The sequence below is a fragment of the Motacilla alba genome, chromosome 1A (assembly GCF_015832195.1).
Source record: "Motacilla alba alba isolate MOTALB_02 chromosome 1A, Motacilla_alba_V1.0_pri, whole genome shotgun sequence".
Taxonomy (NCBI): Eukaryota; Metazoa; Chordata; class Aves; order Passeriformes; family Motacillidae; genus Motacilla; species Motacilla alba.
In genome coordinates, this window is record NC_052031.1 from 58318741 (window position 1) to 58335548 (window position 16808).

General features: G+C 45.5%; 1 protein-coding gene across 5 annotated transcripts in view; it reads right to left on the reverse strand.

Moving 5' to 3' along the window:
* Window positions 1–16387, reverse strand: part of LOC119708099 (cystine/glutamate transporter-like) — a 21754-nt gene extending 5367 nt beyond the window's left edge. Inside the window, exons 1-13 of one of the 5 annotated variants that reach the window (XM_038154033.1) lie at window positions 16157–16386; window positions 15354–15458; window positions 13168–13434; window positions 10896–11022; window positions 10035–10150; window positions 9245–9370; window positions 6896–6995; window positions 6762–6806; window positions 6436–6559; window positions 6019–6122; window positions 4033–4129; window positions 3114–3263; window positions 632–806 (exon numbers count right to left, since the gene is read on the reverse strand). In XM_038154033.1, coding sequence (XP_038009961.1) covers window positions 632–806; window positions 3114–3263; window positions 4033–4129; window positions 6019–6122; window positions 6436–6559; window positions 6762–6806; window positions 6896–6995; window positions 9245–9370; window positions 10035–10150; window positions 10896–11022; window positions 13168–13360 — 1357 coding nt within the window. In that variant the 5' untranslated portion in view covers window positions 13361–13434; window positions 15354–15458; window positions 16157–16386. The other 4 variants (XM_038154031.1, XM_038154032.1, XM_038154035.1 and 1 more) reach the window with 4 other exon arrangements.
* Window positions 16388–16808: the final 421 nt, after the last annotated feature.

Sequence of the window (16808 nt, forward strand, 5' to 3'; positions counted from 1 at the left end):
AAAACAAGACTTGGAACAGAAACAACAAATTAAACTCAAACCTGGGCTCTCATTTCTGAAAAAACCCTTGTGCCACCCTGTCTGCATGCAAAGGAAATCTGTGCTGCACACTGCCTGGTGTGGAGATGTACTTCATTTCCACGGCTAAATTTGTACCCAAACCATCCTGGCCTCTTCACCAGGCACACAGACCTCTGGCAGTACTCTTCTCCTAGCAGTCCTCTCTCCAGCCTTTCAGCAAGCAAGTTTGTGCATGGGGTTACAGCATCTGTCTGTAGTCTCTCCATCCTAACTTTTCATCTTTCTGCTCCATGTCAGACAAATTTCACCCAGAGCTGGTGATCCCAATGATGTGATAAAATTTAGTAAGTACTGGGGCTGGGGTGGGAAAGTGACCTTCTCTGTTCCCCCTCTTGGTAGACCTCAGCTTTATCTTTGTTAAAACAAATTTGGCTGTGGAGGCTGTGCCTTGGGAAAGACACTAGAGTGGTGGCAGTGGTCATGATTTAGGTTTCATGACATCTGTTTGTCAAGGAGCAATTTGCATCAGAGGTGAGCCCTGGCAACAAACCAGACCCTGACCCTTGAATGTGTTAAGGTCCACAATACTGAAAGTGAAATGCATGCTTACAAAACAGGTTGCGGCAGCGGTCTGACATCTGCCTGTGAATGATGAAGTAGTAGACTGGAAAACCACTCAAAACTATGGTGCATCCAATGCTGATGTTCACAGGGTCTGAGTAGAAAGACATTGCCACTGTGAAGAGGCAGATCATGGTAAAAGAGACAGGAACAAACAGGGGAACCTGAGGAAAAGAGCACAGAAGACTATCAGGGAAAACTGGTGGCTGTAGCCGATCATAGTCTGTATGTGCCAGCACATGCTGTATTCATTTCTCTGCCTAAAGAAAATGAGAATAATCATATCCTGTCCTGCAGAATGCTTCTGTACAATCAGACTGCAAACAACTGTATCAGCCTCAGAGCCCAGTGTGCCCTGTGAGGTGCATGCCTCCTATATTCATGTGCACCAAAATCTAAACCTAACTTGCAACTGGAAGCCAAGCACGAGAAGCCCTCTACACCCCACGGCTCTGTGAATGTCCTGCACCTGTGCATGCACAGGCACACACACCTACTTGCCACCTGAGGCAGCCGCTGAGTGAAAATCTGAAGCCAAGAAAGAAGTGACACTTTGAATCAAACTTTCTTTGCTTATAAAACTCATGACTCGTGTTGACCTGCCTCCAGTATGCCTGAGACTTATAGTGACTAAACCAAGACAAACCAGACTCCCTATCCCTATCTCTGTAGTACCGGCACCAAGAATTTCAGCTTCAGTGACACCATGGTGAAAATCAAAGCAGCACTCAGCACTTCAGCCATACCCTATTGGATGAGCCAATTCATCTGGGTTATTTGGAGAGCAAATAGGAAGAATGCAATAAATAATGAAACTGTGAAACACTCCCTCTGTCTCTGGATCCAAATTCCGCCAAGTAACTCCTTGCCATGGCTGATGGAATGAAGGAGCTGCTCTCATATAAGGTGACAATCTTTACCAGTAATAAAGATTGTATTTTGGATACTCAGCATGCCAAGTTGGAAGACCTCGGTTGCTCTAGGTATGGCAGCCATCCAGCCATCAAACTTAGGTACTCTTGTCTTTCCAGCCAGAGCATCCTCTGCCAGCCGCTCCTACATGCACACACTCACGCTGCGCATCTGCTTGAGAGGTGTGCGAGCGGACTGCTCCCTCCTCTTTCCGGTGTTTTCTCACCGTTTTTAACCCAGAATGCTATAGAGATAGTAAATGCCAGCGCTGTCACACGCGTGCCACGCTTTGCTCTCCCGCGGGCAGCGACAGGCGACGGCCGCGTGCGGCCACTAGAGCGCAGCACGTGCCCGCGCCACCTGCGCGCAGCCCTTGCCTCTCGCACGGAACTGATAAAAGCCAGGGGAAAAGCGGGGGAAAACCAGCCAACCGACCAAAAGGCTAGTATTTCCCTCCCTCGTTTAATCAGCATTTAGGAGCCACTAGAAGTCTGAATCTTTGTCTGAAGAAAACCAGGGCAAAATCTCAGCATCTGAAACCATCAGCAGTGCCACCTACTAATAAATCTCCCCTGAGAAGATTGGCTTGAAAGAAAAACTAAACTAAACTTATTCCATTTGGTTCTGGGGGAGTATGGGAGTGCAGCCAACCAACAAACTGGGAAGCCTCAAGGTCTCTGCTAAATGCAACGACCGAGAAGAGAAATTACCCCAAACTTTGCAGGAGGATGCACCCAGCTCATAGAGGATCCCTGCGAGCTGCAGGAAGTGTTTCTGTCCCCTGAGCTCCTCGCTGCCCAGTGCCCACAGCCCCGGAGGTTCTCTCTGTTCCCGGGAGCTGCTACCTGGGGGCACCACACAGGGACAACCAGAGTCAGGAGCAAACTCCACCCGCCTCAAGCACTGCCCCAACCTAATGCCTTCTGCACATTATCTGGCAGTGGGAAAGGTTCCCAAGCACAGGAAAGCTCTCCAGCATCCCCTGCTGATGCTGGAACATCCTGGGGGGGGGCGGATCCCAGCACCCAGCAGAGTGAGAAAGGCCACAAGAGGGGCCCACTGCTTTAAATCAAACAGTATTTCTATACCAGCAGATGATTCCTCCCAAGTCAGGTTTGCTCCCAGGACCCCTCCACCCATGCTCCTTTTGCCCCAAGCCTGACACCTTCCTGCTTCTCAGTTAGAGCTGAGACTCACCTGCCACTGAAATAACATCCAGGCAAGAGTCTCTTCTTGTAGGCCACAAGAGATGAGCCAGAGAACTTCTCTCCGTACATCTCCCAGTTCCAAGCCTGAAACTTTGTCCCTTGTAGCAAGCAGTCTTCTAACAGATGCATCTGGTGAGCCCATGTAGAACTGGCTTTATAGGATTTATCACATCTGGCTGTTTGGGCACACCAACCAGTTTCAGAAGCTCCCCACAGACATTACTAAGAGACTGAAACCCCTTAGAGCCTAAAGGCAACCATGGCCATGTGATGCTGTAATTATGAGCAAATCAAAGAGAGGGATGCCAGGCCTGCACGTTGCTGGCTGCCAGGTAGGTGCTGTGCATTTACCTTGAAGGGGCTGTGCAGCTCCGGGTGACGGTGGCGATGGACGATGAGCCCAAGGGTGGCTAATCCTATGAAGAGCCATCGGGAAAAGCTGAAGAAGTTTAGTAGATGGTAGATGTCTCCAATGCACACCATGGCAGTGACCAAAGGGAACTGAGCATTTTGAACATGAAATACAGTCATTACAGTCATGGATCACCTCCTCCAACCCCCCTGCAACTACTTCACAGCTCCAGCATTTTGGAGGTCAGAGAGCTTTACAAAACAGTGTCACAGACTGAAGACAAAAGACCTAAAGGTCAGTACTGCTACAGAAAAGAGTGATCATTCCAAGATCAGCAGCATCTTCGATGCTTCATGTACAAGCCAGGGCAATTAAAACATGCATGATCCAAAAGCCTGCACTGCTGGTACAGAAGTTATCTACAGTGACATCTGCTAAGTTTTCAGCAGCTCAGCCAAGCTGCAACAGGCACTGCAGCACAGTTGGGATGGAGCTGGACCACTGCCATAAAAAAAACCCCTGAACTAACCAAAACATGAGAGCAGACCATCTCTACAAATGCTCATTCCCTGCATTTCCACCACACCTGGGAATTTTAAATTTCCAGATAGCCAAAGCCTAGCAGAGCTGTTTTCATAAGGCAATATCAAGGAGCACCTGTGGCAGATGGGACTGTACTTTTTTAAAAGGTGTCTAACGTTATAAGGCAGGGACTTCAAGGTTGTACATTTGGATACCACTGCTGGCTCAAGGGGACTTAATACTTTGCAGCCATTTCCTGTATCCTGCCTTCTTTATTTTTCAGGGAGTAATTTAATGTCCCAACACCTTCTAAAACTCCTCAGTTTATCCAGTCCTTGCAAGAAAGCCAAGATAGCAAAAGAACAGAGCGTGTCACACACAAACAGATCTCCTTACCATTAACATGACAGCAGGAAGGGGGGTATGCCTTCGAATGTGGATCATGGAGAAGAGAGGAGGCCACTGCCCTTCCCTGGAAGCCACAAACAGAGTCCTAGGAAAAGACAGGGAGCCCCGTACATTAGCATTCAACATCCACATTAGAAATGTGATGAGTCACTGGACTGACCTGAGGCATCAAGGCACCCGCTCCCTTCCCCAGCACAAGTCTGCTGCTAGTCAAGGCCACAGTTTTGCCTGTAGCTGCACTTTCATAGAAAGTTTGGGTTGGGTTGGGTTGGAACCCAGGCCCCTCCCGTGGGCAGGGACAGCTTCCACTAGCCCAAGTTGCTCAGAGCTCCACTTTGGAGGCATTTGGAAGAAAACCAAGGCTGAATTCCCACAGCTCTCCCAAGACCAGTGAAGTTCAGAGCCCACTGTCAGAACCACTGGCAGTGTTTCCTTGGATGCTTCATCAGCAGAGACCTTTGGGCAAGTCCAAAGTGACCAAGAATGAACTCATACTGGAAACAGGAGTAAGAAAGTCTTTTGCCAGCAAAAATGGAATTATTCTTTCCAGTGAAAAGGAAGTGGAGAGATCACAAACTTCAATTCTTTATAAGAGAAACCAGTGATTTTATGAAAGGGGATTGTTAGGTTTGAAACCTATATTCTTGTATGTACATATATAGAAAAAATAAAGTGCAATCTCCTCAAATGATAAATGATTTCCAATCCTCTGGTCAGCTGTTGGAAAATACAGTTTGTCATACTGCCAAGAGACCAGCTACACACAAGAACAGCTACAAAATGAGAGCAGAGAGTTCCTTGCTTGCATCCCTCCTTTCACTCGTGAAAGAGCAATTAGGGAGAAGACAATCACATCCAATTTTAGAAATTTAATATCCTCAAACAAACCATGCCAGAGCATCAGCTGGGCTGAAGCAGGGCCCCAAGCAGCTGGGGCACAAGTGTACAACCGGTTTTATTGCTGTCTCTGTGGCTTTGCAGGGGGTGTGGCTGGCAGGCAGCCAGGGAGGCCCCATCAGTGTTTATATGGACTTTCTGCCGTGATTATGTTAATGATGCCAGGATGGGGGAGAGAAGGTCAGTAGGGGACACTAAGAACTTCTGTGCTGTCAAGAGACTTCTCATCCTCAAGGAAAACCATTATCTGATGCAGCTAATGGGAAGGATCATCCACACCTGTATTTAATACAGGACTTCAGGGTAGTGGATCAGATAATTCATTAGCTTTCAGGCTATGAGACATTCCTTTCAGATCAACTGATTTTTTCCTTTGCAATCAAAGCTGTGAAGCAAAACCCACTGCAGAGAGTTTGCTCAGCTCCACAGGACTAGCACAAGATAAGTATGTTGTTCATAAGGCCTGCCCTCCTCTCCAATTTCAAGGCTCCCATAAGGACATGGAGTGTGGCAGACAGTGAAGCTGGCAAGTTTATTCTTCCATGGGACAAAGCTTTTCTTATTGCTATAACAAGACTTCTTGAACCTTGATTATTGCTTTAGAAATAGCCCATCCCAATGACATTTCACTGACTTCAAAGCAAAGTTCTGGAGGGAGAGTTTGCCTAGAGAGCCTCACAACAGAGGGACCCCATGCCCTCCAGCAGTACAGCTGGGTGAACCTAGTGGAAAAGACTCAGTCTCACTGAGGAGCTGCCAACATCAACAAAGCTTTTCGTTCACCAGAAACACTGACATTTCACTTTAAACTGGGGATTTAAACTGAAGGGTAGGGGAGAAGATAAAAATCTTTGTGACCAGTCCTGGGTACCAAAGTCTGGACCTGGTCAGAAAGAGAAAAAGTAGACTCTTAGCCAAAAGGGACCATCCTGTAGCTGACAACATGGGAGTCAAAAGCCTTTTTTTCCCCACAAGAGTGGCTAAAATGCCACTATGTGGATGGATAGTTGCACAGGTTGGCAATGCTTCCCTCTGATACAGTGAGCCAAAAGCATAATAGACCCTTAGGGATATGACCTTGAAAACGTGAAGATTCCTCCATTCATGGTTCCAAAGCAGGACAGTGCGACAAGGACAGGGACCACGGAGATCAGGCTTTTGAAGGCTCGCTGCACAAAGCTCTGGAGGAGGAGCAAACATGACTTTAGGGAACATGTGGTGATCTCTAGGTGACATCAGGGTCAAAAAAAGAAAACTTCTTCCATTGAAGGACTAATATAGAAGTCATAAATCTCATCTTTTCTACTGTCATCTGCAGGTTACTTTTCATTATTTTTTAGGCACCACAACAAGAAGAATTTACTGTTGCCCAGTATTCCAGAGAAATTACAAGGCAATAATGCATTTTATAGGAAAACCATATCTGAAAGACTTCCCATGACCACAGCACAAGCTGGCCACACTGAGGAGATAACAACAGCAATAACAACTCACCACAGCCACAGCAGGAGAAGCCAGAACATCTTCTGTTCCCAGGACTGTGTAATAGGAGACGTTGGTAAGCATGTATCCCACAATTACTGTGATCACAGACACGATGACAGCCAGGGGGATATTTCTGCAAGGAAGGGGAACACACACACACACACAAAGAACAAGCTGCTATCCCTTGTTATGCACAGTATTACTGCAGATTTTATCTGGCAGTACAATTGATTGCAGTCAGGTGAATCCACAAACTTATTCCTCCTGTACTGCACTTGGGAAAGCTATGGGATCACTGAGGCTGGTAACCCAGGGCAGCTTCCTCCCAACCTTACCGTTCAGGTTTGACCAATTCTTCACGCACAAAGCTGGTCTGAAACCTGCACGATGGAAAGAGACAGGGTGAGAGTCTGAGTCGTGCTGAGGGCACCTGTCTGCTGCCTGGGAAGTGCCTTCCCATCGCACCTACCAGCCAGAGTATGCGAACATGCCAGCATAGAAAGCCAGGGGGAGCTTATCCAGTACCAGCGACTGTCTGTCAAAAGCATCCTGGAAGTTCTCGGTGTGGCCTGCAGAGGAGATAAACAACACACACAGAACAGGAAAACAGGCTTTCTTACCTGTAGGATAACATCCCTTGTACCTCTTGCTCAGACCTGGGAAGAGTGTTTGTGATCTCCTTGGAGAAGGGTATTCAAATTCATTTCATTGCTTTAACTTCAGTGCTGTTAATAAAATGTTTACTTTCCTACAGTGACATTAAAAACCAAAAAAAAAAATCTTATCCCTTGTCCAGCTAGGGTAGGCATTTCAGGAAGGGCAACAACAATAGCTAGTTGTTTCCAACAGACCCTGATGTGGGAACAGATCATGGAGACGAGCAGATCCATGTTGTCCTCTCCCTTCTTTAGGTCCAAAATTACGTTGTTGGATTGACCCCCATGTTCGGTCCCCAGCCCACTCAGCAGCTGGAGACACACTCCCTTTTGATGTGGTGCAGCCGGCGAGACAGCTAACTCAGCTCTCACTGTGCTCTCTCCTGTTCCTGCTGCTGGAGCTCTGACCCCAGCCCTGTGCTGGCCAGAGCATGGGAACCAGGCTGGAGGAGGGGATGGGAGCAAGACCTGCCAGTCTGACCCACCACCACTCACCCACAGGAAAGAACACAGAGTGCAAAGCAAAAAAAAATCAAAGTCAGGATTTTCTCTAAATCAAAACAAAAAGATTTAGGGAAGAGAGCAATTCTGAATGGCCTCTCATTCAAACACAGTCAAAAAGAATCGCTTTCCCAACATTTTCAAATCCAGGTAACCCAAGGTTTGGTACCACATTAAATTTTCCATAATAAAATCTCTTTAAGAGGTGAGAAGCTTTCCTAGTTGGGCTTTACCAGGCAAAGTGTGACATGTCACGGAACACATGGAGAAAGTCAGGCCACTTCTATGGGGGTGCTTTTGCAAGAAGTTCAGTCACAAGATTTGGGCACATGGGTTTGAAACGCTAGCCCAGCAAACCTCTAATATAAGCCTGAGCCAAAGAGAAGGTAATGGCAAAGGAAAGAACAGAAGTGCAATCGAAACAAAGCAGCACAAGGCAGAGGAATCAGGCAAAATTATTTAAAAGCGCAAAACTGATTTTTAAGCACAAAAAAAAAAAAAATGAAGTCAATTTGAAAATAGGTTTGAAGAAAAATAATCCAAAATACAGGAATGGGTCTATTGGGGTACTTTTTTTATGTTCCAAAATGATGGCTGGTAAGTGATGATGCATGAAAAGGATTTATTGCTTGCAATGCATTAATGAGCAATTTACAATCCCCCATGTGTCACATTAAATACAACCTGTCATATTGGAGTCTCTTGGTGAATTCTCCCTCCAGATGTCACCTGCACTTATTCCCCCGTCACTAGAGGACTGGTGCCAGGGCTCCAGATTGTCATTTGAAGGCATTCCTAACAATAATTGCTCGGGATTCCTAGCTGCAGGGCAGTCCTTTAGTTCAGAAGTGCTGTCAGCCCAAGGGGAGCTTTGCATGTTCAAAGGAGCCAGCTCCAGACATCAGAAGGAAACATGAACACGGAGCCCATTGCCTGTGGTGTTTTCTCTGCAGAAGAAGGTAATAGCATGAAGAGGGAGCAGGCTTCATCCCTTGAGTGGGAATGCCTTGGGCTTTTCTATGAACTGAGGCTTGGATTAAAGCCAATACTCTTGTGTGGTTCACAGAAGATCCTGCTGGTAGGGGTTTTTTCCCCCACTCTGCATATGGGCATGAAATCCTGTACCAAGTCCATTGTAAATTCACTGAATTACCACCCATCTCAATCTGGAGGTAAAAAACATTAGCTTATGCCACAGAAGGGTTAGAGATGCCATTACCAGGGCTCAGCTGAGGGCTGGTAACTCATTACACAGCTGTGATTGGCACAGAGGATGCTGTCACATATCCTAAATGTCCATCGAATGTGTGCTGCTTTGGAAAGATTTTGAGCTACACTGGAAATAGGCAAGTCTGACTTCAAAGAAAGACCATCTGCAGAGGAAGGTCAGAGTGACCTGGGTAGGCTCACACATTCTCTGGCACTAAGACCCACTAAATTTTGGAGAAAGCACCACCCAGCCAGGTGCATCAGCCCAGTGCAATGATGCAGCTTGTGCCACCTACGCTGGTCTCAGTTCCCGGCTAATTCACATCGGGCACATGGACAGAGAAAGTTCCTGCCAGCTGAGTGAGCACCACACTTGTCCCTTGGGACTGATAAAAGCCATGACAGGGGGCACATCGAGCACTCTCCTCAGCCATAGGAGCAGCAACACCTACCCTGGGCCAGCAGCATCATCCCTGGCACGATGATGAGTGCAAGAGCCAGGAGTTTGACGACGGAGAGAGCTGTCTGCAGCCGCGCGCTCCAGGTGACACTCCAGGAATTGAGGGTGAGGACCGTGTCTGGAGAGGAAACCATACTGCTACAGCTGCAGCCTGAGCTCAACACACAGGAAAAAATACAGCAGCTCTCCCTGCCCTAGGGATACTGGGGGAAAGCTGCGTCTTTATGCCTTAGAGACGATGCCTGGGATGAGAGATGTCAGGAAACACCGGTCTAGCATACAGTGTTTGACGAGGGAGCTGACTTACACTCCTAAAAGGGAGCAGGAACCTGGTTCCTGCTGGGTGATCCACACCCACCTGGGGGAAAGGTGTGGGACATCTCAGCAGCGCACTTCACAGCATTCCCTGTGCCAGTCCAGACCAGTCTGGAGCAGGCAGGACAGCTTCACAGGCTGGATGCGCCAGGAGAGGAGTCCAAAACCTCAAGCCTCACACCCACAGCTCATGTGGCTTTTGCACAATTACACATGGAGAGTTTCTTCTCCCACAGCTGGCAAAATCCCCCTACCTAGGGCTCCAGCTGGTTGACAGGGAGGCCCAATCCACTTCCTAGAGAATATAGTGGCCCAACACCATCACCTTGAATCAGAACATTTTGGTTAGCTGATGAGGTAAAACAGCTGTCTTATCCCACAGCTGTCCAGGAAATAACACCCCCGAAGTGCTCCTAGTCTAGGGCAGAGAGGCCAGGATGGACAATCCCATAAATGTTAGTACTTACAGTAGCCCAGGAGAGACACGAGCTTCACCGCAGGCACAGGGGCAGCACAGGGGGCGAAAAATGGCTCCAGCATGTAGCGTCCAAATGCCAGGGAAACCACAGCACTGTTGGCAGGCCTGGGGTGGGGAGTGTGGGGGGAACCAAGCACAAACTGGTCTGAGGATGGTTGAAAAATGGCCTGAGGTAAAACTGCACAGAACTTGGGAAGAGGAGCAAGTTTCCCCACCTGGCTTAATCCTCTCACCCATGCAGATGGTGAGTTCCCATCGAGTTTTTCTCATACGTTTTTCTCAGTAAATGGCTTAAAAACCACATGCTGCAAAATTATTAATTTCCAACTTGAAAGCAAAAATTGAGATTAATCATACTGAGCAATGCAAGTGTAGTTCATATGTTCTGCTTCATCTAAGCTTACATGAAGGATACAGGTTATTGAGAGGTGAGGACTTCCTTTTTAATGCTAAAAAAAGAAGTAGTTCACAATTTTATAAATTATTTAACTGGAGTTAAGCCAGGAATTTGTCTCCACTTTCTGAATCTGAAGAAACCAAAAAAGGTTTACACTGAAAACAGAAGATCTGAAATAAACCTGGCATCTGTTGTTAGTCTCTGAAATATACCACAGCTCTTGGGGAATATGAGCTGCCAGGGAAGAAGAGAGATATTCTTCAAGTACAGAACATATTCAACATTTGTAACCATTTCCACATTGTGTCTTCTTCCTTTTATCACTGAAAAATCTTTTAAAATCATTCAACTCCTTCTTTTACAAACTGCCTGGACTGTTACCTGGCACCATAACTTTTGGTATTTTAAATTATCACTGCATCCAGGAAGAGGCAAGCAAATCAAATCTCTTACCTGATAGCAAAAAACTCTGCCCACAGGAATAAGAAGCTTGGCAGAGGCCCTAGTGTCTCCAAAATGTAGATATAATGTCCTCCAGACTTGGTGATTCTTGTTCCAAGCTCTGCATAACACAAGGCACCTGGAAAAGTTCAGGTAGAAATGTACCATGTGAATAATCCCAGGGATTTTCCCTTTTCCGTGTGATTTTTCAGGGATTGAACAAATCCATTTAAAATAAGCAGTGAATGAGAGGAAGAAAAATAGGTTTAACAGAACCACTTTTCTCTGGTTTTGTGCACTACTGTGGTTTGAAGTAAGTTTTGAAGTAATTGAAGTAATTCTTTCCCCCTGTCAGGTGGAAAGAAATTCTCTATTTTGTGGTTAATGTTACATTTCCTCGGAAGCTCTGAAGAAGGGTGTGTGATAGAAATGCTGCACAGAGCTACAAGAGGTTTCCTTTGAAGGATACCCTGGATTCTTGCTTCTCCTCACTGTTAGACTGATGCAATGGTGCTTACGAAGCAACTACAGCAGCTCAGCCACAAGCCATGGCTGAACTGGTCATTGCAATCATGGTTTTGATCCCAGGCCACATTCTTGTGCCCTTATCTTGCATCTTCACATAAATCCCTTCCCTCCTTTGAATCCACTGGTGACATGGCCATGCCTCCAAGTCCCATGGCAATCATGCCATATTCAGGTCATGCAGGATGGTGAAAACCTCAATGTTTCCTGCCTCCCTGTTGGAAAATCTGTGCAAAACTCCTGTTCAAAGTATCAAATATAGGCAGACAGCTCATCTCGTTTATTCCAGTGGGTCCCTGTAAATGCTTCAAGCATGCATATAAGTATGTTGCTGAACTCATGGAATAGGACTTGTATATATACCCCACTTGGAAGAAAAAAAAGCAAAAAAGAAAGCAGGCCTTTTAAATAGACTGCAAAAAAGTGTCAGAGAAATGATATGGGGAGGTCATCAAGCTGATAAAAGAGGAGAACAAACTGACAAATCCAGCTACAAAATGCAATCACTTGGTAAAGAGGCTCCCAAGGCCCTTCCAGGAGAGTGTATCAAAGGATGCTGTAGAGGGAAAAACCTTTACAAGTGCAGAGCTTGGCTATGTGATTACACATACATTACCATTTACTGTTCTGCTTGGTTAAAAGAAACACCATGCCCACATTATACTGTCAGCTTTTCTTTAAGCAGAAGTGTATAATTCACCAAACAACCACTCACAGGTTGCAATGTGAAATATTGGTACACATATGCTAAGAGCAAGAACAACTTGTTGCCCTATTAACAATCAAATGTCTCAAATTCTAAAATTGCATGTACATTCCAGAGTGTCAAAGTGTTTCTCTTTTTTTTTTCCCCACATGGAGTATTTCTCCTTTCTTGTTTTTCTCTTTTGGTGGATTTTATTTTTTAGTAAGTTACAACAGAAGAAGAATGCCAAAGTCACCCACTATAATAAGCATCAGATTTCTCTCCTGGGCTGGGAGAATGTGCAGTTGTCCTAATAGCACCTTTAGAGAGTTTCTGAGATAGTGATTTTTTGCAGGTAATGAAAGAAACTAAAAGCCATGTTTTATCCACTGTAACTTAGAAGAGCTACGTTATTTCAAAAGAACTAGAATGAAACTGTCATCAAAAAGACAACCTCTGTGAGAAAAGACTGCTACTAAAGGACAGAAATCAAGCCAATAGTAACACACAGAAAATGGGGCAGCAGCAGACATCCCCACACTATTTCTTACAGACACCCAACACCCACCCTGGGCTGGTGCATCCCTGCAGCTCCCCAGGCATTCTGCTCCAGCCATTCTCTCTGACAGAAAGGGAGTCCCATGGGGCATATTGGGACTCTCCCTTCCTACTCTCTTCACAGTGTCTGTGAAAAGCACAGCACAGCCCTCAGATTCCCTTTTAGGTGCCTACATTTCCTTTCTACCTTACAGAAGGAGTCCCCCTCATTCTCTCCTAGCTTTCCTGGCAGAGACCATACTGTCTCCATTCACAGTCACTGTCATTCCCCTGCCCCGAACTTGTACATGAATTGATATTCACAGACCATAAGTGCTGGAAGCTTGTCCATTACTCCAGGGAAATAATTTCAACCAAAAACTCCTAGTGACCATCCCCTGACTCCTTAAACCTTTGTTGCAGCAGGAACTAGAAATTTTGGGTTTATTCATCTCCCAACTTTCTAAACATAAAAATATGCAGGCTTCCCTCACCTCCCAGGTGCTTAAGCAAGGGCAGCCAAAGCTCAGCACTCACCAAACATGGAGAGAAGCCCACAGGAAAACCAGACGAGCAGGGAGAATCCCACGCTGCCGGAGTTTTTCAGTACTCCTTTGGGGGAAATAAAGATGCCACTGCCAACCATGCTGCCAATGAGCAGCGAGAAAGCCCGCAGCAAAGTTATCTTTTTCCTCAGGAAGATGGCCTCTTCTTTCTTGTCTTTCCCCATGGCTTTCTTTTAATCACAGGGGAAGGTCACACATTCAGGAGCTACAGTCTCCCAAGTGTCCTCAAGGTTCACCTGTAAGACAAGGAGTTAGGGATTCAAGGATCTTCTTTTCAGGACAAATATTTTTTCGGTTACTGGACAAGAGCTGTTGAATCTGTTCTACTCAGCTGCAGGAAGTACCAGCCAAACCACAGGTGAGTAGAACACTCTTGGTATCATCTCTCTCATCAGTACAGCTCCCAAGAGACACTTCAAGTGTTTTGTGCTTCTTTTTCCAGGCAGCACAGAGTGTTACGTGTTGCATGACAGCCACACCTTAGGATGATTCCCAAATTTGAGTAATGTCAGATTGCCCAGCCTGGAACTGGCCAGTTTGGGGTTAATTTAATGGGATCTAACAGGGGGATACATTGATTTCAGCTCACTGACAGAAAAGAGATTTAAAGTTGCAAACCTAACAATCAATACCTTGAGAATCTCTGAGATGAGAAAAACATTTGGCTGCATTAGTTGGTGCACAGAGATGATTTAAGATTTTTTAACTTCCTATCCACCCGCTGAATGAACTAGCCCTGATATTCTCACTAGAGCTCCATTTAATCAGTGTTTCTTAATATAGTGTCAAGCTTTTTTTCTTTTAAAGTACTAAAGAGTCAGGAATAAGTGCTGTTTACTGTTGTAAGAGAGCTTAGTCATTAATAACAGATGTGCCATTTCTTCTATTAATGTAAAAAATTCCTTGGTAATAACAGCAACAGTGAAGTTTTTCCTAGAAAACAAGGAACTTCAGACACTTCAGGGATCACGAGTTGATCCAGATTTAGTTCTCATAAACTGCAGCAACCTCCCACTTCCCCTCCTCGCCTCTCTTGTCTGTCTCTATCACCCCTAAATTGGCAACTTCACTAAGAAACTCACCTTCTGCTTAGGTAGGTAAGATGAATTCAGGTCAGTTACTACAGCCTAATTTGCTGTAGCAAACCTATTTGTAGTTTTCCTAATAGCAAGGTAGATGTTTTATACTAGTAATTATCCCTGGAAGAGCAGGCAAGACAAGACTGGAGTAGATAATTTTGCTCTTGTCCAGCCTCTTGCCACACATCCCCAACAATGCTCACGCACTCAGCTTCACTGCTTTTCTTTTCATTATTCTAACACAGTACATTGCATTATGGTGAATATTTGCCCCAGCCCCATGGCTGTATAATATTGCAAAGCTACACTTTACATGAGACCCTATTTTGTGGGTTTCTTGAATAATTTAGTAATTGCAGTGGTGTGTCCACAAGGAGACAGTGGTCACCTCTAGAAGCAGACCTAAGCAGCCAGAAATTGCTTTCTTGGTAGAGAGATAAAGATGTTCCCCTAACTTTGGGGGACAATTCTTGTTACCACGATACTTCTTTGCATGCCCTGGGTAAACTCAGTGTAACCAAGGTCTTTTCTCCCCCATCCCCAGCTCTCTTCCCACCTGGCAGCTAGTGGGAGGAAGCAGGGTTATCACTTTTTCTGCACACATACGACAAGCACATGCAGAAAGCCCTTTCTCCTTCCAGCAACATGAGCTGGTTTCTCTGAGATTGTGCCAAGCCTGCACAAGCATCTTCTCAATCAAACCAGCCAAGTTTAGTTATTAAACTTCTAATGAGTCCCATAGGACTCTTTAAGGCTCAGATGGGTAACATCAGCCTTGTCTGGTTCCACAGAGTCCCAAAACCTCACAGGGCTGCTGGAGACAGTGGCTCTGGAAGAGCCGGGATAGACCCCTGGGAACCTCCCAACCCCTCAGCTGCAGTTCCCTCAGACACCAATTAATTACCTTAGCGTGAAATACCAATATTGTCTGGTATTTCTCAGCTGAAGTGCGACCCAGACAGCATTCATTTGCAGGGGTGAAACGCAGAGCCTCACCAAACTGAAACTGAACTGAAGAGAGATGCTGTGCAGAGCTATGTCTAAAGCACCGTTCAGAGAGAATTAAAAGTGCACTTATCTGTTTGGCTGGGTTTTGAACAAAGCAGGTGCATTTACAATCTATCAGACTCCCATTTCTTGCTGGGATCCTGAAGCCACAGAAGACAGCGTCTCTTTGCAGGCTCTGAAATTACACAGAGAGAGCAGGGGAGGAACAAAAAAAAAGGAGAGATCAAATCAAATTTACAGACCAGGTTAATGATCCAAAGTAAACACCAAACTCCGTACTTCTGTCCCCATGCTTTTTTTTTTCCTTATTTTTTATTTTAATACTACTGCCATGCAAAAGTATGTGGAGATAAAACAATCCAGTCCAGTAAATCTCAGAAACATGAAATGCATCAGTACTTTTTCCAGAAGTGGTTGAAGGAGGAGGAAAAAAAGCAGAAAAAGGAAAAAAATTTAGAGTAACAGAAAGCTATTGAGTAGAACTTCAAAGAGTCACCTAGCAGAGCCCACATCCCAGAGAGACCATTCCTGCCTGCTCTGCTTTCCAGCTACATTCCAGCACCAGGCACATTAAAATTCAGGGATGTTAATCCTTGTGGCAATGCTTAAGAATATTCACAATGTGCTTAGTGCAAAGGAAAGAGGCAAAGCTGCTTTTTGTTCACTCCTCTGACTTAAACTACAGGCTCAGATCCTTCTTGTCCCAAAATGCAGTACCTTTATACCAGCGAGATCATCAGTCAGCAGGGCTGGTGAAAAACACTACTCAAAGCTATTGCACAACTTATCACATATACTGTATCTTTCCTTCCTCGTTCTTCGTTTACACTGAATTTATTGTTAGTTTGGGGATTTTTTAGCTGTTAATCTTACCTCATAAGCACTGGAGCATGGACGGAGAAGGTGGAGACAAGCGTAAAGGGAGAATCATGCCTGTTACTTGTAGTGGTGTCTAGAAGCCCCAGCCAAGAGCAGGACCCACTGTGCTCAGCACAGAGGCAGAGTGGATATTACTCTGATGAAAAGCTAGTGAGATAAACAAGCAAGCTGGAAAAGGAGAGGAGGGAGACAGCATCATTCTCAGCTGGGAGCCGAGACCTAGAACAACAAGTGACCTTTCTCTTCCTATCACGCAGGGAGCGGGTGTCATCCATGGGAAAACAGACTACACCTCCAGAGTCCCAGTTCAATGACCTACCCCCTAAAAAGCACCCCAGCTACTAGGGAATATTCCTAAATATTTACAGCTGTATTTTCTCTGCATCCTCAATCAATATCATATAGCCAAGAACAGGTTAACCCCTTCCTATTTGTACTGCAAAAGGTGCAGGTGTCAAACTATTCCATGCAGTCTCACTATTTATTCTTTTTTGGTGCCAAAAATGTCAGTCCAATTCAATGTCTACCACAAGGCACAGAATCTAACTAAATAAAATCAGCAGTGAATGGGAGCTTTTTTATTCATGCATGAAAGTAACATAAATAAGCTTTAATGAGGCTGGTGGTGGTCTGTTCTGGGAACTCA